Genomic DNA, 22,409 nt, shown 5'->3' on the forward strand with positions numbered 1-22,409 from the left:
AATAAAAAGTAATCAGCCATGTTTTACATTTCTATAAAACACTCAAACCAGGCCATACTCCCCTGCTGTGCCTCAAAATCAACCATATACTGTCGAGGTCAGGAGGCAGGGCCCTGACACTTAAGCACAGTGTGTTTTCTCAGAATTGGCCAAGTTGATGCCATTCCAATTTCTCAATATACCACAACCCATTAATTGCGGTTTTTAAAAGTGTACATGTATTTTTACCAAAACCCCAGGGGTTCAGTGTTCTCAGCACACAGAAAGCCAATCATTGAGACATTGAGTATTGCTGAGGAAGAAGGCTTTAATCGGGTGCTGCAGCTGAGGAGACAGGAGATGAATCTCAAATCTATCTCCCTGATCAACTAAAGTTAGGGGTTTATATAGCACAGAAGAAATGTAACTGTGGGTGGGAAAAGAGGAACCAGGGAGGGGTGAGGAAGCACTCGTGATGAGTGAGGGGACTGGCATCTCATTGTCTGGATGCTGTGATCAGCTGAGTTTCAGGTCTATGATGCTTTTTGAGAGGGCTGAGAGTCCTTTCCTGAGGAAGGAACTCAGATAAAACAAATGTAAGTTTGTTTTATAGAATGGCTTGACCTCAGGAGTTTGAAACCAGCCTGGGCAATATGGTGAAACCCTGTCTCTACTAAAATACAAAAAAAAAAAGAGGGTTGCTTCCAAGATGGCTGAATAGGAACAGCTCCGGTCTACAGCTTCCAGCGAGATAGACGCACAAGACAGGTGATTTCCGCGTTTCCAACTGAGGTACCTGGTTCATCTCACTGGAACTCGTTGGACAGTGGGTGCAGCCCACGGAGGATGAGCCAAAGCAGGGTGGGGTGTTGCCTCACCCGGGAAGTGCAAGGGGTTGGGGGATTTCTTTTTCCTAGCCAAGGAAAGCTGTGAGTGACTGTATCTGGAGGAGCAGTACACTCCTGCCCAAATACTGTGCTTTTTTCCACTGTCTTTACAACCGACAGACCAGGAGATTCCCTCTTGCGCCTGGCTCAGCAGGTCCCATGCCCATGGAGCCTTGCCTGCTGCTAGCACAGCAGTCTGAGATCAACCTGGGACACTGGAGCATGGCAGGGGGAGGGGGTTCTGCCACTGCTGAGGCTTAAGTAGGTGGTTCTATGGTCACAGTGTAAACAAAGTGGTAGGGAAGCTCGAACTGGGCAGAGCCCACTGCAGCTCAGCAAGGCCTGCTGCCTCTAGATTCCACCTCTGGGGACAGGGCATATCTAATAAAAGGCAGCAGACAGCTTCTGCAGACTTAAACGTCCCTGCCTGAAACCCTAAAGACAGCAGTAGTTCTCCCAGCATGGCATTTGAGCTCTGATAATGGAGAGACAGCCTCCTGAAGTGGGTCTCTGAGCACCCTGTAGCCTAACTGGGAGACACCTCCCAGTAGGGGCCGACGGACACCTCATACAGGTGGGTGCCCCTCTGGGACAAAGCTTCCAGAGGAAGGATCAGGCAGCAATATTTGCTATTCTGCAGCCTCTGCTGGTGATACCCAGGCAAACAGGGTCTGGAGTGGACCTCCAGCAAACTCCAACAGACCTGCAGCTGAGGGGCCTGCCTGGTTAGAAGGATTAACAAACAGAAAGGAATAGCATCAACATCAACAAAAAGGACATCTACACTAAAACCCCATCTGTAGGTCACCAATATCAAAGACCAAAGTAGTACATAAAACCACAAAGATGGGGAGAAACTAGAGCAGAAAGGCTGAAAATTCCAAAAACCAGAACGCCTCTTCTCCTCCGAAGGAACACAACTCCTCACCAGCAAGGGAACAAAACTGGATGGAGAATTAGTTTAATGAGGTGACAGAAGCAGGCTTCAGAAGGTCAGTAATAACAAACTTCTCCAGGCTAAAGGAGCATGTTCTAACCCATCACAAGGAAGCTGAAAACCTTGAAAAAAGGTTAGATGAATGGCTAACTAAAATAAACAGTGTAGAGAAGAGCTTAAATGACCTGAAGGAGCTGAAAACCACAGTATGAGAACCTTGTGAAGCATAAACAAGCTTCAATAGCCAATTCAATCAAGCAGAATAAAGGATATCAGTGATCGAAGATCAAATTAATGAAATAGTGAGAAGACAAGATTAGAGAAAAAAGCTTAAAAAGAAATGAACAAAGCCTCCAAGAGATGTGGGACTATGTGAAAAGACAAATCTACATTTCATTGGTGTACCTGAAGGTGATGGGGAGAATAGAACCAAGTTAGACAACACTCTTTAGGATATTATCCAGGAGAACTTCCCCAACCTAGCAAGGCAGGCCAACATTCAAATTCAGGAAAGACAGAGAACACCACAAAGATACTCCTCGAGAAGAGCAACTCCAAGACACATAATTGTCAGATTCACCAAGGTTGAAATGAAGGAAAAAATGTTAAGGGCAGCCAGAGAGAAAGGTCGGGTTACCCACAAAGCCCATCAGACTAACAGTGGATCTCTCTGCAGAAACCCTACAAGCCAGAAGAGAGTGGGGACCAATATTCAACATTCTTAAAGAAAAGAATTTTCAACCCAGAATTTCATATCCAGCCAAACTAAGCTTCACAAGTGAAGGAGAAATAAAATCCTTTACAGACAAGCAAATGCTGAGATTTTGTCACCATCAGGCCTGCCTTTACAAGAGCTCCTGAAGGAAGCACTAAACAAGGAAAGGAACAACCAATACCAGCCACTGCAAAAACATGCCAAATTGTAAAGACCTTCTACGCTATGAAGAAACTGCATCAATTAACGGGCGAAATAACCAGCTAGTATCATAATGACAGGATCAAATTCACACATAACAATATTAACCTTAAATGTAAATGGGCTAAATGCCCCAATTAAAAGACACAGGGGACTGAGAGAGGGCGCCGCAGCACACGCTAGCCCGCGGCTCGGCTCAGTCGGTCTGCGAGGATCCAGGCCGCCGCCCCCCGGGGGACACGATGGCCTCGGAGGGCCTGGCGGGGGCTCTGGCTTCCGTGCTGGCTGGCCAGGGGTCGAGCGTGCAGAGCTGCGACTTGGCGCCTGCAGGGGAGCCGCGGGTGCCCGTGCGGCTGCGGAAGAACCTGTGCTACATGGTGCTGGCCATGTTCCTCAGCGAGCAGGATGAGGTGCTACTGATCCAGGAGGCCAAGAGGGAGTGCCGGGGATCGTGGTACCTGCCTGCGGGGATAATGGAGCCGGGGGAGACCATCGTGGAGACGCTGCAGCTGGAGGTGAAGGAGGAGGCGGGACTGCACTGTGAGCCCAAGACACTGCTGTCCGTGGAGGAGCGGGGCCCCTCCTGGGTCCGCTTCATGTTCTTCGCTTGCCCCACAGGTGGAATTCTCAAGACTTCCAAGGAGGCCGATGTGGAGTCCCTGCAGGCTGCCTGGTACCCACGGACCTCCCTGCCCACTCCGCTGCGAGCCCATGACATCCTGCACCTGGTTGAGCTAGCCACCCAGTATCGCCAGCAAGCCAAGCACCCTGTCATTCTGCCCCAAGAGCTACCCTGTGATCTGGTCTGCCAGCGGCTCGTGGCCACCTTTACCAGTGCCCAGACAGTGTGGGTGTTGGTGGGCACAGTGGGAATGCCTCACTTGCCTGTCACTGCCTGTGGCCTCGACCCTATGGAGCAGAGGGGTGGCATGAAGATGGCTGTCCTGTGGCTGCTGCAGGAGTGTCTGACCCTGCACCACTTGGTGGTGGAGATCAAGGGGTTGCTTGGACTGCAGCACCTGGGCCGAGATCACAGTGATGGCATCTGTCTGAATGTGCTGGTGACTGTGGCTTTTCGGAGCCCAGGGATCCAGGATGAACCCCCGAGAGTTTGGGGTGAGAACTTCTTTTGGTGGAAGGTGATGGAGGAAGACCTGCAAAGCCAGCTCCTCCAGTGGCTTCAGGGATCCTCTGTTGTCCCAGTGAACAGATAGAGGTGGAGGAGGTGACAGGGAGCTAGGCAGCCATGCTCCCTCCAGTGCAGCTTGTCTCCCTCTGAGGGAGGCAAGAGGCTGGTGATCAGGGATCTTGTTGCATTGGGAGCAGGGGTGGCTCTCCTGGTATCCAGGAGAGATGCTTCGAGGAGCATTCCTCTAGATTGCACAAGGGACAGTGCCTTTAACCAAGCAAGGAGTCCAAAGCTCAGGACCTGACTACCCTAAGGGCACGCTGACGCCTCTCCCCAGGGGGATGGGGAGCTTTCTGCACCCCCAGTGGCATCTCCTCATCATGTTCTGTGCCCTCCTTGGGAAAGGCCTGCATCCTGATCCTTCCAGGCCCTTCAAGCATGGAGGGGCACTGGGGAAGGTTCCCTGAGGGAGGAGCACGTTGCTGAGTAAAGAGGTGTTACTTTAAAAAAAAAAAAAAAAAAAAGACACAGACTGGAAAATTGGATAAAGAGTCAAGAGACCTAGGCTCAAAATAAAGGGATGGAGGAAGATCTACCAAGCAAATGGAAAGCCAAAAAAAAAAAAAAAAAAAAAGCAGGGGTTGCAATCCTGGTCTCTGATAAAATAGACTTTAAACCAACAAAGATCAAAAGAGACAGAGAAGGCCATTACATAATAGTAAAGGGATCAATTCAACAAGAAGAGCTAACTATCCTAAATAAATATGCACCCAATACAGGAGCACCCAGATTCATAAAGCATGTCCTGAGAGACCTAAAAAGAGACTTAGACTCCCACACAATCATAATGGGAGACTTTAACATCCCACTGTCAATATTAGACAGATCAATGAGACAGAAACTTAACAAGGATATTCAGGACTTGAACTTAGCTCTGGACCAAGCGGACCTAATAGACATCTACAGAACTCTCCACCCCAAATCAACAGAATATACATTCTTCTCAGCACCACATCACACTTATTCTAAATTTGACCACATGTTTGGAAGTAAAACACTCCTTAGCAAATGTAAAAGAAGAGAAATCAAAACAAACTGTCTCTCAGACCACAGTGCAATCAAATTAGAACTCAGGATTAAGAAACTCACTCAAAACCGCACAGCTACATGGAAACTGAACAACCTGCCGCTAAATGACTACTGGGTAAATAATGAAATGAAGGCAGAAATAAAGATGTTCTTTGGAACCAATGAGAAGAAAGACACAACATACTGGAATCTCTGGGACACATTTAAAGCAGTGTGTAGAGGCAAATTTATAGCACTAAATGCCCAGAAGAGAAAACAGGAAAGATCTAAAATTGACACCCTAACATCACAATTAAAGGAACTAAAGAAGCAAGAGCAAATAAATTCAAAAGCTAGCAGAAGACAAGAAATAACTAAGATCAGAGCAAAACTGAAGGAGATAGAGACACAAAAATCCCTTCAAAAAAATCAGTGAATCCAGGAGCTGGTTTTTTGAAAAAAATCAACAAAATAGATAGACTGCTAGCAAGACTCATAAAGAAGAAAAGAGAGAAGAATCAAATAGATGCAATAAAAAATGAAAACGGGGATATCACTACTGATCCCACAGAAATACAAACTACCATCAGAGAATACTATAAACACCTCTATACAAATAAACTAGAAAATCTAGAAGAAATGGATAAATTCCTGGATACATACAGCCTCCCAAGACTAAACCAGGAAGAACTCAAATCCCAGAATAGACCAATAACAGGTTCTGAAATTGAGGCAATAATAGCGTACCAAGCAAAAAACTTCCAGGACTAGACAGATTCACAGCCGAATTCTACCAGAGGTACAAAGAGGAGCTGGTACCATTCCTTCTGAAACTATTCCAATCAATAGAAAAAGAGGGAATCCTCCCTAGCTCATTTTATGATGCCAGCATCATCCTGATATCAAAGCCTGGCAGAGACAAAACAAAAAAAGATAATTTTAGGCCAATATCCCTAATGAACATTGATGCGAAAATCCTCAATAAAATACTGGCAAACTGAATCCAGCAGCACATCAAAAAGTTTATTCCCCATGATCAAGTCAGCTTCATCCCTAGGATCCAAGGCTGGTTCAACATACACAAATCAATAAACGTAATCCATCACATAAACAGAACCAACGACAAAAACTACGATTATCTCAATAGATGCAGAAAAGGCCTTTGGCAAAATTCAACAGCCTTTCATGCTAAAAACGCTCAATAAACTAGGTATTGATTAAACGTATCTCAAAATAATAAGAGCTATTTATGACAAACCCACAGCCAATATCATACTGAATGGGGATTCCCTTTGAAAACTGGCACAAGACAATGATGCCCTCTCTCACCACTCCTATTCAACATAGTATTGGAAGTTCTGGCCAGGCCAATCAGACAAGAGAAAGAAATAAAGGGTATTCAATTAGGAAAAGAGGAAGTCAAATTGTCCCTGTTTGCAGATGTCATGATTGTATGTTTAGAAAACCCCATTGTCTCAGCCCCAAATCTCCTTAAGCTGATAAGCAACTTCAGCAAAATCTCAGGATACAAAATCAATGTGCAAAAATTACAAGCATTCCTATACACCAAGAACAGACAAACAGAGAGCCAAATCATGAGTGAACTCCCATTCACAATTACTACAAAGAGAATAAAATATCTAGGAATCCAACTTACAAAGGATGTGAAGGACCTCTTCAAGGAGAACTATAAACCACTGTTCAATGAAATAAAAGAGGACACAAACAAATGGAAGAACATTCCATGCTCATGGATAGGAAGTATCTCGTGAAAATGGCAATACTACCCAAGGTAATTTATAGATTCAATGGTATCCCCATCAAGCTACCACTGACTTTCTTCACAAAATTGGAATAAACTACTTTAAACTTCATATAGAACCAAAAAAGAGCCCGCATAGCCAAGACAATCCTAAGCAAAAAGAACAAAGCTGGAGGCATCATGCTACCTGACTTCAAACTATACTACAAGGCTACAGTAACCAAAACAGCACGGTACTGGTAGCAAAACAGAGATATAGACCAATGGAACAGAACAGAGCCCTCAGAAATAACACCACACATATAAAACCATCAGATCTTTGACAAACCTGACAAAAACAAGAAATGGGTAAAGGATTCTCTATTTAATAAATGGTGCTGGGAAAACTGGCTAGCCATATGTAGAAAGCTGAAACTGGATCCCTTCCTTGCACCTTACACAAAAATTAACTCAAGATGGATTAAAGACTTAAATGTAAGACGTAACACCATAAAAACCCTAGAAGAAAACCTAGGTAATACCATTCAGGACACAGACATGGGCAAAGACTTCATGATTAAAACACCAAAAGCAATGGCAACAAAAGCCAAAATAGACAAATGGGATCTAATTAAACTAAAGAACTTCTGCACAGCAAAAGAAACTCTCATCAGAGTGAACAGGGAACCTAAGGAATGGGAGAAAATTTTTGCAATGTATCCATCTGACAAAGGGCTAATATCCAGAATCTACAAAGAACTTAAATTTACAAGAAGAAAACAACCCCATCAAAAAGTGGGCAAAGGATATGAACAGACACTTCTCAAAAGAAGACATTTATGCAGCCAACAGACACGAAAAAAATGCTCATTATCATTGGTCATCAGAGAAATGCAAATCAAAACCACAATGAGATACCACTCACACCAGTTAGAATGGCGATCATTAAAAAGTCAGGAAACAACAGATGCTGGAGAGGATGTGGAGAAATAGGAATGGTTTTACACTGTTGGTGGGAGTATAAATTAGTTCAACCATTGTGGAAGACAGTGTGGTGATTCCTCAAGGATCTAGAACTAGAAATACCATTTGACCCAGCAATCTGATTACTGGGTATATACCCAAAGGATTATAAATCACGCTACTATAAAGACACATGCACAGCTATGTTTATTGTGGCAGTATTCATAATAGCAAAGACTTGGAACCAACCCAAATGTCCATCAATAATTGACTAAAGAAAATGTGGCACATATACACCAAGGAATACTATGCAGCCATAAAGAGGGATGAGTTCATGTCCTTTGCAGGGACATGGATGGAGCTGGAAACCATCATTCTCAGCAAAATATTCCAAGGACAGAAAACCAAACTCCACATGTTCTCACTCTTAAGTGGGAGTTGACCAATGAGAACACATGGACACAGGGAGGGGAACAACCCCCTGTTGTGGGGTTGGAGGCTGGGGGAGGGATAGCATTAGGAGAAATACCTAATGTAAATGATGAGTTGATGGGTGCAGCAAACCAACATGGCACATGCATACCTATGTAATAAACCTGCATGTTGTGCACATGTACCCTAGAACTTAAAGTATTAAAAAAAAAAAAAGATTATTTCTTTGAATAAGCGTTCTGTTCTTTGCTCCTTCTCAACCCCCTCTTTAAGGCCAATGAATCTTTGATTTTCTCTTTTGAGGCCCTCTTCTAGATCTCTTAAGCATTCTGTGTTCCTTCTCATTCTTCTTTTTTCTCCTCTATTTTCAAATAGCTTGTTCGCATGCTAATTCTTTCTTCTGCTTGATCAATTCTACTGAGACCCAATAATGCATTTTCCAGCTCCAGGATTTGATTTTTTTCTCTTACTTCAGTAATCTTGTTAAATTTCTGATATATTTCTGAATTGTTTCTGTGTTTTCTTGAAGTTCATTGAGCTTTCTCAAAATAGCTATTCTGAATTCCCTGAGAGATTACACATCTCCATCTCTCCAGGGTTGGTCACTGGGTGCCTTACTTGGTCCATTTGTTGAGGACATATTGACTTCAATGTTATGATACTGTCGATGTTTGTCAATATCTGGGCATTGAAGGATAAGGTATTCCAGGAATTCAAAGTGGGCTGACGAGTTCCCTAAGCCAGTGATCACTGCAGCCATTTTTGTACTACAGGGCACCCTAGGCCCAAGTACACTGCAATTCTTACAGATTCCCAGGTCCCCAGCCCTGTGGACTTGGGGAAGATCAGGGATTGTTCTCTGCATTCCCAGGTAAAGCCACTAGCTTACTTCCTTTTCTTTCCCCCCAGCAAAAGGAATCTCTCTTCAGGCTGCACTGCCTGGAACGTGGAGAGGGGCGACACAGGCATTCCCCATAGCTGCTGCAGCTGCTGCCGTCATACTGGCTCACACCTCAAGTCCAGGGTCTTCCAGACCTATGCAGCATCAGGGCTTGCCCAAGGACTATGGTCACTACAGCCTGCCTGCCACTGAAATTTATTTGAAGCCCAAGAAATCTCCAGTGATAAAGCCAGCCAGAACTTTGGTGGGTTCTTCCTGCTGGAGCAGCTGATTCCCTTGTGGCCCAGGGTGGGTCTAAATGCTTCTTTTGTGGGCACCAGCCTGGAATCAAGTGCTGTGGGGTTCTGTCCAGTGCCGTGTGCCACTATGGCAAGACTGATACTAAGTTTCAGTATAAAGTCTCACACTTTCCCCCTTGTCCCCAAGCTATTAGATTCTCTCTCGGAGATGCATTTCCTGTGGTTGGGGGAGAGGTGTCATAGGCAATGCAAGCCTGTCCTTCCTCCCTTCTTCAACGCATCTTTTCTTGTTAGCATGTTAAAACCAGGTGCTATGATCTCTCACCTGATTAGCCCTTGTGAAAGCATTTTCTTACATAGACAGTTGTTCAATTTGATGTTCCTTCAGGGAGACCATTGCTGGAGAATTCTATTCTACCATCTTACTCCACCTTCTACCTGTTTTTATTTTTTAAATGTTTCTAGTACATAATTGTGAAGTGAAAGCTTTATTTTAATCTTGGGGATCAAAAGCATGTAGCTAAGAACTTTTCCCAAGGAATGTTTTAAAATTTTTATATCAATGTTTATGGAATGACATACTTTTTGATTCAAGGTTCTTAAATGTAGTTTTAGTTTTGATTCAATGTTATAGAACACTGTTTTTTTAAACTGTGATCTGCAGCCCACATGTAATGGAATCACCTGGGGTGCTTATATTAAAAAAATGCAGATTCTAGGGCTCACACCAACTAAATCTCCTGGGATTGGAGACCAGGAGGTAGCTCCTAGAATCTCCACAGCTGCTTCTAAGGTACACTAAGTTTAAGAACCATTCTTTCATATTTTCAGACTAGGGATTCTTACAAAATGACAAAGAAGGAAAACCTTAATCTTTTAGAGTTCAAGCATTAGACTATGCACTTCTTAAACACAGTTTGTCTTTCCCATTTTCTCTTTCCAGTTCTTTATACTGTCAAGGGATTGGTGCAGAAACGGGAAACAAAGCAGTGAAAGAAAAACTATTCTTTATACACATTTTGCTTTAATAATCACCAAAAAGACTTTCATTTTCTGTCACCCACCCTGTCCACCAGTTAAGTTGGCCTTCAATATATGGCGATAGCAACATATATAAATCTATATCATACATTTATACACACAAACACATTCTATCAGCACTGTGAAGACAGAGACTAGGCTTTACTATGGCTAGGGGCCTCTACCATGCCACTTAAAAATGAGCACAGGTTTGCTCTATGCAAGAATTTCAACAGAGTTGGTCTGGCCATCAGTCCCCAATTTCCCCGAGGTAAGATAGGATGACAAAATGGGACAGCATATTTGAAGTGAGGTCAGTCCAATTTGGATATCATAGAAGAAAAGAAACAGGATATGCTAGGTTAAGCCTGAGATGGTATCTGGGAAGTCACCACATTCGTGATGTGAACTCAAAGAACACAGGTGCTACAGTGCAGACCAAAGCCCAGCCTGACTCGACCCAATAGGGTCAGGTGTGGATCTGTGAGTAGTGCTCACTGAGCCCCCACCAGCAGTGTCTGGCAGGGCACCACTGCTCAGTACTGTGCTTTTAGAACCTGCCAGAGGAGCTCCAGCATTGGGACCACATGCCCCATTCATCAGAATCAGGGTCCTATATCCACTGAGTTTTCCATCTCAGGACAGCTGATGAGGCAAGAAATGTGCTCTTGCCAGTTCCCAAGCTGCTGGGACTGTTGAGAGGCAGTATCACAAAACCTTCTATGCAAACTGTGAATCTTTTGCTTAGTGCTGGGCCAAGTGGACCTTGGCTAATGGTATTCCATAGCTGTCAGAAAGGCTTTCTGCCTTTCTCCCAGCTCCACAAGGATACATTTGTGACTCTCACTTCTGGACCCTCCAGTCGACTTGGAGGAATGAGGCCCACATGCTCCTCAGCAGATAGGTAGCTGCACAAAAGGGGGACAGGCCCACCTTTCCTGCTGTTTTAAGGACTTCTGGTGGCTGCGCTTCTTGCATGGTTCCTGGAAGGCAAGGGTCACAAGGCTGGAGTACACGGCAGAGCCCTTAGGGATTTCACCTGCAGACAAACATAAAACAAACCAAATCAGTGTAGATTGCCAGGCCCTACTGATGGCTACCTGAAGCTGGAGTGAGAGCTACGTGGTGACCAAAGCCAGGAGCACGGTGAGAGCCAGTTAAGAGGATGAGCTAAGAGCATGCGCTGCAGTCTGGAGGAGCAACAGGTGCCCGAGGTTAGGGGGAGCCTCCCACCTCCCTATGTGCTGAGATCCCTGCTCCAATTCACTGCACACTGGGTGGCTGGATCCTACCACTCCCTCTTCAGGGGCCAGGTGACTCTCCAAATCACTTCGTCTCAGCAGAAAGAGGCCTTTGTCATCTCCACCCAAGAAAGAAGTGCTTAGCATGAAACATGCACATATAGAAACAGCTTGTTGTAGGAAGAAGAAGCCATTCTGCAGGGAAGTCCTCTGTTAAGTTTATGTCCAGTTGCCATAATGAGGGTGTGGAGGGGCCAAGTCCACAGGGACCTCAGAGCTCAACTAAGTCCAGTTCCATCTTTGACACATGAGGGTGCAGCAGTCTCACAGAGACTAAGGGACAATCCAAAGCCACACAGCAGTTAATGATAAGCCAGAGATTAGAACCGAGGCCTCGGGTCCTTTCCAGTGATCTATGGGAGGTGGAGAGGAAAGCTTCCAAACTGGAGAAAGCCAATGGATACTAGAGACTTTTGGGTTACCTTTTAGTGGATACTAGAGACTTTTTGGGTTACCTTTTCTGGGACAGGAGTAAGGCGTTACAGAGGCAATCCTGTAAGTGCTGCTCTAAAGAGGCTCAGGAAGGAGAAGAATTATCAGAGAAAAACAAAAGGGAATTAGTGAAAAAATAAAAAAAAAAGAGCAAGTTAAACCGGCCCAAGTCATTTTCACACTATGGAGATCAACATTCTCTCAGGTTATGGTTTAGAAACATTTCTAGGAATATGCTCAATTGCTTATGGCAAAGCTTTGAAGTCCACATTAAAAGGTTTAGTTTCTGATGTTTAAACCATTCATATACCTCAAGTTTTTTTTCAAAGCACTTCCTAGGGAATGATGAACACTTAGTGTTTTAAGTAAATGTAGATAATGTCTGGTACATATGTAATATTTTTCTGATGAAGGTTCAGTTGTTATTTATTAACAAATTCTCTTTTAGATCAATGAGACCCAACAGATATCTTTTGTCATGTTACTTAAAGATATAGCAAAATCAAATTGCTGTTCTTAACCCAGGAGTGTGCAGTGAAATCAGTTTATTAGGTTGCAAATTGCTTTTACTTTTTCATGAAGAGTAGAACACATAACTGGCCTCAAGATCCCTCTACCAAAAGCTCATTCAGAGGCAGACTCCTGAATGTCTAATGACTTCCAGAGTCAGCTGAATTGCATTTCTCCAGTCTCCTGATCTGGCATCAAAGAAGAAAACTTGGAGTAAAAAGGAGAGATGATGACAATGTGAGAGTAAACCAAGATACAGGGCAGGAGCTGACGGGGTGGGAGGGTGATGGGAACAGAAACTAGCAGGAAGCTCACTGAGGACCTGTGATCTTGCAAGTGGACCCCAAATCTTCTCCTGGAAGACCAAAGCAGGCCAAGGGTCGCCTACAAGATCTGCTAATGGATGGTGATGGGTTGGGGACAGGCTTGGTGCCTCTGACTGGTGCAGTAGTTTCCTTACCTCTAAGTTAGTCCTTGCCTTCTTTAAAACATTGTATGTTCTGGCTACTGAAACAACAAAAGAGCACCACAGAGTAGAAATCACCAGCAGAAATTAACCCTATTTGCTTAGCGTGAGAATTCTAAAGCACTTATTTCTTTCTGGCTATTCAGCTTGGAGTCTCCTTCTATCCACCCCCTGTCCTCCCCTCCCTCTGCATCCACAATTGCTCGTGGCACAGGAGGTTTGGGGACATCAAATCAGTCTCCACTCCCAACATCTCCAAGCCCGCCTGGTCACTGCTCATCTGCAGCACAAATGGGGCATTGGGAAGACTGCCCGTTTCTTCCCCCATTCCCTCTCAGGGAACCTACGCTGGCTGACGATGAACTGTTCCATGCTCTCCTTCTGCTGGTTGGCAGTCTTCAGACGCTCAGCTGTCCTCTGAAGGAGCCACTCCTGTTTGGATACTTTGGTTCTCGGTTCCAGAAGTTCCCTTTCTGTTGATTCTCCCTGGATAAGAGGAACAGACTCTTACTGAACAGGCAGAAGGCCTAAAGCATCCTGTGCCTTTTGGCTCTGTCCAGTTCAAAGAAGGATTCTACAATCTTCTCAACTCTCCTGAACTGGATTTCCTCCTTCACAGCCTCGAATACCTCCAGCTGAGGACAGTTTAGGATGAGGCCATTAGGCAGGAATATTGAGACTCTGGAATTCCCCATGCAGACTAGCACAGGCCTACACACCTGCAGCTTAAGAGAACCTCGCTTCAGGCTGGTATCAAACTCCCAACTCTGAAGAGGACCTTGCTTTAGTCCTGGTATCAGTTCTGTCACTCTCCCTTCACAGGTAAGATTGAGTGTTCAGAAATGTTATGCTGGGGAGAGAGACTTGGAATCAGAAAACTTTGCAAGTTTGTAAATATTTGTGCCAACATGAAGATGGCAAAACACGCCCTCCCTGGAATTAGCATAGTTGGATCCAAAAGGTATTGGTGACATTGACCTGGAGCTAGAATCCCTGGGGAGGGGATCCTGAAACCTGCCTACACAAGGGTCTGCCAATCAGAGTTAGCCTGAGCTCTGAGCAGATCCTGAGGGGTGGCTGACTTTCCCCAGGCCTGGTCCAGAGATGCCAGCTTAAGTTGTATGTTGGGATTCCAGGCAGTGGCTAAAAAGGCTCAGTCTCATGGGGTGTTCTGTGATCATTTGACCAAGGGACCTGTGGGGTGGGAGATGGGTGCTGAAGCTTTAACTGAATTTCAGCTCAGCCAAACTTCAAAGAGGTAAAGAAACTGAACATTTATGGATTGCCAGGGTTATGATGTCTCTACTTTCTCCACACCCCTTCCTCTTCTTCTTTGATTTCTTATCCAGGGGTCAGGGGGCTGGCGGGGAATGGGATGTATTTAGAGCTGCAATGAAAGCAGCCACCAAGGGTCAGAGATGTCCCTCCAGGGACACTCCTCTAAGTTTCTGTCTATCCCAATTCACTATGTGGCTCCTGATTTTCTGGAAAAGCTGTGACATTGAGGAGACAGAACAGTATTGGAGGGCAGAAGAACTGGGTTTCAACCAAGAAAGGACACTGGCATCTTTCCACTTTGCCAGGCAGCACAGGGATGTGGGTGCTTGGCAGGGCTGCTCTCCAGACCATGGTGAGGAGGGAAGCCGACTCCTCTAGGGCATGGTGCAGGGCACTGGTGCTGCTCCGAAGCTCATGAATGCCTTTGCTGCCTAGCACCTGGGGAAAGGTAACACCACAGGAGCGGAGAGATTACTTTCTTCCCCCTGCATGGGCTCAAGCTTCCTTTGTGAGTGAGGCACAGAACATGGGCCTGCTTGAACCTGTGAAGCCCTCGCACAACCATTTGCAGCTCTCAGAACTAAGGTGCTGCTCCCTTTACCAGGAATGCCTTCTTCCACCTGCAGAACCCACAAGGCTTTCAAAACTCACCCCCTTGCTATGTCCTCTATGAACCTATTACCTTCCTCGCCTGAGATAAATGACCACATTTGCATTGGTGCTCTCACAGCACAGAGGATGACTTCTCATACTGTGCCTGTAGCCCCGTACTGTGCTTATCTACTTGGGTGTGTGTCTTGCCCTCTAGTGTGGGGCTCCGTGGAGGCAGGGCTGTCCCTCCGCATCCATAGATCTCCAGCAGCTCAGACAGCACAGCCACTGGTGCCTGGTCTCTCTCACCGGCAAGGTGCTCTGAGAAGCTTTGCTGACTACCTTCCTTCCCCCTATGCAGTCTGCATAAGGAAATGTCGTGGCTGCCAGGCTTCTCACCCCTTCCACATGTGGGGGCCATACACCTGCAAATCCTTCTATTTCTGTCCATCCCATTGAGTCGACTCTGCCCACAGATGGTCATGTGCCTGCATGACTGTGGTAGATAATAAGCTACCAAAGGCTGCTAGGCAATGCCACGTGTTTCTGTGGGGCTGAGGGGAAATATCCAGTCAGCTACATCTGGAACAGAGCAGAACTCACAGTGAAAATAGGAGACAGAGAAGAAAGGGCCTGGCTGCTATACATAGAAGAGGAAGCCTCAGCTGTTGAGAAATGCAAAGCATGAAAAAAAAAAAATGGTGGGAGAAGGAGTTAACATCAAAGAAAGAAAGGGCACAAGGAAAGAGTACACCTAAAGCTTCAGGTATGATTACCCCTGTGCCTTGGGCTTCAAGGCCAGGGAAGCTGCACGCTGATCTCACAAGAGACACTACCTTTTCGACCAGCAGCTTGTCCTCCGCAATCTGCTGTCTTAGGGCACTGTAGTCATCAATGTGGCCAATGACATGGCGGCCATGCTTATTGGCAAAGGAACCATCAGTAGCATCACCCTCCAGCTTGGGAGGGGTCTTCAATACTGGAGAAGTATCCAAATCCAAGCCTAAAAAAAAAAATGACAACACAACAGAATCTTCTGTTATTCATAATGATATCCTCAGTTTGCTCCAACTCAGAAGAGGTAGGGAACAAGAAAGGAAGCCTTGGAATGTACAAGGGTGGGGCAAAGTCCATAGAGATCTTCTGGCTTCTGTATTTTTATAATCTTTCTTACATTATCTCTTAATGATAAATTTGCCAGGAGACATTTTTTTCCTTATTGGCAAATGAAATAGGACGAATCATAATAAATAATAAGTTTCTGGGTAGAGAAGACACAGACAAGGAAATCAAGCTGGATATAGAGAACATTTTCAAGAATGGAGAGATTATGGTGCAACGAAGCAAAAACAGCAGTAGGAAAACTGCAGGAGGATGAACAATGGCAAGAAAGACAGCCACAGAAGGTGCAGGGAGTAGGGCTAAAGGCCTTGGGGCATGCAGAGAAAACTCTCTAAATACACATAATATGTTTAGAGACAACAAAAGGTTGTTTGCATTAATCTCTTTCCATCATCAGTCCCTGGGCCCTTTAGTTGCCATATTTACCATTTGTTCTGTTGATTATGGCCGTTTCTGAGCCAGGAGTAGATGAAGCAGATCTGGGGAGGACCAGAGCTTGGGAATTCATACCAACATCCCGGACTGGAGGGGACACAGCTGAATCTAGGAGGTAAAGGCAACCACAGTTTTCAGGAGCCCTGGAACACACTGCACATGAAGCACATGCACACCTAGCCATCCCCACTGAGACCTTAGGTGGCAGGATTCTCCTCTTACAGAATTATCCATACCCCACAAGCAAAAGCAAAAGCCCATGAGTCACTGAGTTCAGAATGTGTCCATTCTTCAGAACAAAAAGATATTCCTTTAACTGAGGGGTGTTCCATAAGAAAGTAACCTCTAGTTTGAAAAATTATTAGGTATATTTTTATAAACCGAGTCTTGAGTATAATTTGTGTGTGGTATCTAATACGATGCCCTGTAACTAAATGTAATATGTATAAATATACATAGTACATATTAAAATCTAGAATCAAGGAATCAAGGAATGAATGGATTCATGGGGGACTAAACTCAACATTCTAGTCATCATTCTGATGAGGTAATACTGAAAAAAAATGACTTGTATGAGAAGAACGGAGACAGAAGGCTTGGTGGGTTAACGTCTTGCTGGAGACTAAAAAGCAACCCTATGGTGGAGGAATTGGAAAATATCACAAAGAAGGTAGAAAAGGTCCTGCTCAGGCAAGTGTGGCCCAGTGCCTGCTTTCCAGCTCAGGCCTCGGGGGTGCTAGAGAAAGAGGGGCAGGGACTACGCCAGTGGGGCTGAGTCTTGGCTGCTGTGTGGGAAGCCAGTGAGAGGGGAAGGCCTGGTTAGAAGGAAGAGTTGGAGACATAACTGAACACCACAACCATCAGGGCAGTCCAGAGGACGGCAAGGTGTCCACCTAATGTAAGCTGAGAAGTTCCTGGTGGCCAGGCGGTTTGCTTGGCAGCCCACGTGTGTTTTTTTATTGAATTGCCAAAACAGCATAATCATGTTATTGTCACCTTCATTTGACAAATAAGGTTACTGTCAGATAAATGAGAATCTACAAGAACCAGAGAAAAATAAAGATTAACATGACCCAGAAATAGCTGGCAGGAGAGTTTGAAAGCTCAGCTTTAGAGAAACTGAACAGAAGTCATTCCTGATTTGAATAAAATTGAAGGTATGGCCATGGAGGTGAGTGGAGATGGTGTACTAAATGGTGTATCAAAAGGAAAAAAGGACAGAGGAAGTAGAAATTGAACGATTTAAGAGACTAGGGGGACACCACTGACACTTCAATGAAAACTGGGAGAAGTGAGATTGATGGGGGATATTGAGAAGAGAAGGGGGACCTGGTCAAACACGCCTATCTGAAAAGGCAGGCAAGGGGTGAGGTAGAGAAAGCGAATGATGGCCGCCCAAAATAAATCACCCACCATCCAGGACTTCCCCAGAGCCCTGTTTCCTTAGGGGCAGGAACATTTTGCCACACTCTTGAGTTCCCCACCTGTGAGGTAAAGGGGTACTAGAGAATCTGGGAAGGTCGGCAATACTGAGACAGGGCACAATGAGCTGGAAGGAACACAGACTGAAAATCACAACATCTGGTTCTGATCCTGGCTTTGTCTATAACTTCTCTAAACCCTCGCTTGTCTGTTAATATCTCAAGACCTAAGTTTTCTTATGTGAAATACAGAGACAGCAAAACCTGCTTTACTTCAGACGAAATTATATATGTGAAAACACTTGGCTAATATGAAAGCACTAAGCAAATCCAAGAAAAAAAATATGAGCATATACACCTGCTAATTATTGAGCAATTCTTAGTGTGCCAAGCACTTGTAAATGATTTCATTTAATGCTCAAAATCATATAAGGTATATATGGTTATTATCCTCATCTTAAATATGAGGAAACTAAGGCTTAAACTGCTGAGACTTTAAACACCTTGCCCAAATCAAACTATCTATAAGCGGTAAACTCAGAATCTGGAGGCTGGTCTGACCTAAATCCCATGCTTTCACTCAGGCTGCTAGACTGGAGCATCTCTGATTTCAACCTGACCCTAAGGAGCATGGACCAGGCCGATTGCACCTTCTGCCGCAGATATCCTGGTGATTTCCCCACTGGCCGAAGGTTTTCTAAGTCCCTTTTCCTTCCTACCTTGGAGGAGCAGCTGCTTGTTTCCAGGGTCAGTGCTGGCTGGGAAGTTCTGGTTAATGGAGGAGGGGCTAAGGCTGGCTTTGCCAGCACCGCTATCCAGCTGCTGTTGCAGCTGCAGTCGCAGACAATTGTTCCCCTGAATGCTCTGCTCCAGCTGCCCTCTCAAGAGCTCGTACCTCTGCCACCAGGTGGCTCAGGTCACTGCTCAAAGGGATTTGGTGACAGACATCCAGGCTGTAAGCTAAGAGAGAAGAGGAGTCTGGTAACATTGACCCAAGTATTTCCAAGCACTTGTCAGAACCCTCCTCTGTGACATTCTTTTCTGCCAAGGACCCCACTATCATCTGAGTCTCATGCAACCCATCTATGATGGAGATGTCACCATTTCTGTGTGTGGCCGGGGGGTGGCACTGAGCTGGCACACATCCAGTCTGAAACTTCCCTGCAGCTTAAGTTACACACATGCACCTATAGAGCATTTGATTGGCAGATGAGGATAAGTCCATATTTCATCTCCATAGTAATCTTAGTCCTGTAGGCTAAAGTATAGGATCCTCCACGGTAGAAGGTCAGCACTGAGCTAGAGAAGGGTAGGGGATGAGGGAGAAAGAGATTTCACGGCCTTCACTCTCAAAAATGAAAGAGGAGAAGGAGGAGGCCTTTTGGTAGCATGTGAGAATGTGAGTTGGGCACCTTAGATGAGGGATTATAAATAAGTGAGTTTTTCAACTTCTTTCTCTTTCTGTCTTTCTATATATATATGTGTGTGTGTGTGTACATATATATACAACTATATATAGTGTGTATATGTCGTGTGTGTATATACATATGTGTATATATGTATATATACATGTATATATGTACACATATATACACACAAATATAAATATATATATGTATATATATTTACCTCCATTCACCACATGTAGTCTATTTCTTTGTATTGGGGATGAAGAGATCTAAGAAATATTCTATAAGGCCACAATCCCTTATCTGAAAACCTTAAGGCCAAATAAATGTATTTTCAAAGGTAAAATTTGTTTTAGTTTTTAGCAAGGCAACAGGGTGCATATATCATATGTAACATGTACCCAGTTGCATGTGAGCCACAATCCTTAATCAAACATGTAATTATTTCTGCAATGAGCTATGTGAACATTCTAAGTAGATAAATAAAGACTTATGAATATCCTCTTGTTAGATCATCTAGATTTTGTCACTAAATGAGTATTTGAAAAATTTAATTTGGAGATCTTACTGGATTTTGAAATTACAGATAAGAGATTATGGAGCTTTAGTGGTTGTAGCTTTGAAATGAGTCCTAAAAGGCAGGGAGAAAAGCATGAAAGGAAAGGTAGCTCAGGATGAAGTAGTTTTAGAGATGTTTTAAAATCTATCTATATGCTTTCATCTTCCCAATATCACCTTATATTAGACTGTCATCTCTTAATGTGCCAGAATATCACTAGACCCATCCAATAGGTTTCCCAGATTCTAATGTCTCCCAACTCCAGGACATCCCCTGAGACTTAGCATCTTAAAGTTCTGTTTTCATCATATGCTTATCTTCTTTGAGAAGGAACAGACTTAGTTTCATTACCTACTATACAGAATGTCAACTTTCACCCTGACCTGTGGGCTTTCAAGATTTGGTGACTCTGATCCACCATCCTGACTTCTCACTCCCCCAACCCCAAGCTTCTCCTGTGGTCGGGCTGGTCCCACTGACCCAACACTCACCATGACTGTGTACTTAAGCTATTCTCCCAGCCTGGTGAGCCCCCTGTATTTCTTCAAGTTCCAGTTCACCTTCTTTTTAGAAAATCAGGAAACTAAATCAGGATTTATGATAATTCCAATCTAAATTCCACTGCCCCTCACTCTTTGTTTCGCCCTCTGGAGGGACATAAAATACATGAGTTCTTTTTCACCTGACTGTTCTTCAAATATGTGAAGCCAGTTCTCACGTCCTCAAGATCTTTTGAAAGCCTACATTTCTTTAGTTTCTTTGACCAGTTGGAGATTTCTGGTCCACAACATTGTGTGCCCTGTCTTCATTATGTTCCCTAGTGTGTCAATGCCCTTTTCAAATATGGTGCCCCTTAATCTAACAATATTGTAGACATGGTCTCCACAGGCGAACATCACACTTACACTACTGTAGTGTCAGTTTGAGCTGGCATTTCTAGCAACCTTTGGCCTACGCCTTACTTGTGTGAACATGTTTCTACCAAACCCCAAACCCTCAAGCCCATGAACGGCTGCCTGTCCTATATTTCTACCCTCATCCTATATTTCTACCACTGATATTTTTAATCGAGCTCAGGATTTTGCTTTTTATCTTTGCTAAATTTCATGACATTGATGTCAGTCCTCTGTTCCAGCCTGCTGTGACTTATTGACGTTATGTTTTGAATACCCTTCTCCATTTAAAGGAGAATGAAGAAATATATCAAAATTCTCAAATATTAGATTATTATTTCAGCAGGCAGCAAAGTCTTCAATAAATGTCCTTAATATTTAAATCCAGGACTGAAATTTAGGTCCTATTAGTGGTATTTCTGTAAGGGTTTTTTGTTTTTGTGTCTTTTAATTTTCTCCTGTGGGCAGGCTGGTCCCCACTGACTCAACACTCACCAAGACTTTGTACTTAAGCTATTCGCCCAGCCTGGTAAGCCCCTGTATTTCTTCAAATTCCAGTTCACCTTCTCTTTAGAAAATCGGGAAACTAAATCAGGATTTATGAAAATTGCATGAAAGGGCAATAAGCTGAGAGCCAGATGTCACTAGGGAAAGGGCCAGGGTGGGAGCAGACTGCCTGCTGCATTGGGCTGAATGGGTTGTCAGTATGTATTACTGACAATATTAAAGGCCTTTTCAAATGATGATATCATTAGGACAGTTCTTTTGCTTTCAAAAATGTTATAATCTAGACACTGTTAGGAATGTCTAGATTTTCTTCAAGTAATTAGGAATGATCAGGCTGGATCTTGCTTGTGCCACCAACCTGTCCCGTTGGGCTTTGTGTATGAGAGTTCCTACTGGGAGCCCCAGGCTAGGATGGGGGTTTCTGAGACAGAACTCTGTAGCTTCCCATGATCTCCACAACTCCCAAAGGAAAGAGCTCACTAGCATCCTATGCAAGGGCAAAAAGCTCACGGGTTGAGGGGAGAAGAACACATACCTTTCAGCCCCTTCTTGGAATTGCCATAAAGTGCCTCGTAGATTTGTAGCTCTGACTGGAGGGACTCAAAGAGCTGCTGTTTCTCTTCACACTGTTGCTGCAGGAGAACCAGCTTGTGCTGCAGTCTGACCAGGGAGAGGCAAGGCCCACTGAGATGGCAGAGCCACTCAGCCACACCAGAGCAATAAGCTGAGAGCCAGATGTCAACTCAGGGGGTCATAAAGAGTTATGGTTAGGGTTACATCTGAGCCCCAGATGTCAACTCAGGGGGTCATGAAGACCATCACTTATTTTACAGATGTGGAAATGGTGGCTGAGGGAGGTCAAGTAACTTTGCTTGAAAACACACCATTACCTACATTAGTTCAGAGCAGAACAGACACACCAGCACAGTCTCCTTACTGCTCCTACAGTGCTCTTTGCATTCTGACAAGCAGTTACAGGGCTTATGCTGGGACCAAGCATCACAGCCAGTATAGAAGCTTCCTAGGTGATGGTGAGACTAATGTCCTATATCTAATTGGAAGCATGGGAACCCTTCTTTTTCATGTCTCTGATATACTGAAGACTTCTATAACAGAGTTTTACTCTCTCAACTTGGGAGTGACAAGGCATTCCCAGAGAAGTCCTTTCTTCTGCTCAAAGTGCCCCACCCCCTCTCCACGCCCCGACTGACACACAAAACTCAGGAATAGCAGAGGGAACATTGAGGTTTCCAAAAGAGGACACCAACTGTCT

At 44.5% G+C, this 22,409-nt stretch overlaps 3 protein-coding genes across 3 annotated transcripts in view; 2 read left to right on the forward strand and 1 right to left on the reverse strand.

Moving 5' to 3' along the window:
- LOC100447686 (neuroblastoma breakpoint family member 12) overlaps window positions 1-22,409 on the forward strand; it is a 2,265,351-nt gene that overhangs the window by 276,100 nt on the left and 1,966,842 nt on the right.
- LOC100442102 (8-oxo-dGDP phosphatase NUDT18-like) lies at window positions 868-4,495 on the forward strand. The gene has a single exon (XM_063717880.1). The coding sequence runs from the start codon at window positions 2,962-2,964 to the stop codon at window positions 3,931-3,933; it is 972 nt and encodes a 323-aa protein (XP_063573950.1). The 5' UTR covers window positions 868-2,961; the 3' UTR covers window positions 3,934-4,495.
- Window positions 10,515-22,409, reverse strand: part of PDE4DIP (phosphodiesterase 4D interacting protein) — a 29,952-nt gene continuing 18,057 nt past the window's right edge. The window contains 6 exon segments of the mRNA NM_001133742.1: window positions 10,515-11,251; window positions 13,269-13,407; window positions 15,627-15,793; window positions 16,339-16,455; window positions 18,488-18,728; window positions 21,672-21,796. The gene's annotated coding sequence lies outside the window, so the exon portion shown is untranslated.

Source organism: Pongo abelii, chromosome 1 (genome assembly GCF_028885655.2).
Source record: "Pongo abelii isolate AG06213 chromosome 1, NHGRI_mPonAbe1-v2.0_pri, whole genome shotgun sequence".
Classification (NCBI taxonomy): domain Eukaryota; kingdom Metazoa; phylum Chordata; class Mammalia; order Primates; family Hominidae; genus Pongo; species Pongo abelii.

Excerpts from the sequence above, each read along its gene's own strand:
- LOC100442102 (XM_063717880.1), top strand. The coding sequence starts at position 2,962 with ATGGCCTCGGAGGGCCTGGCGGGGGCTCTGGCTTCCGTGCTGGCTGGC.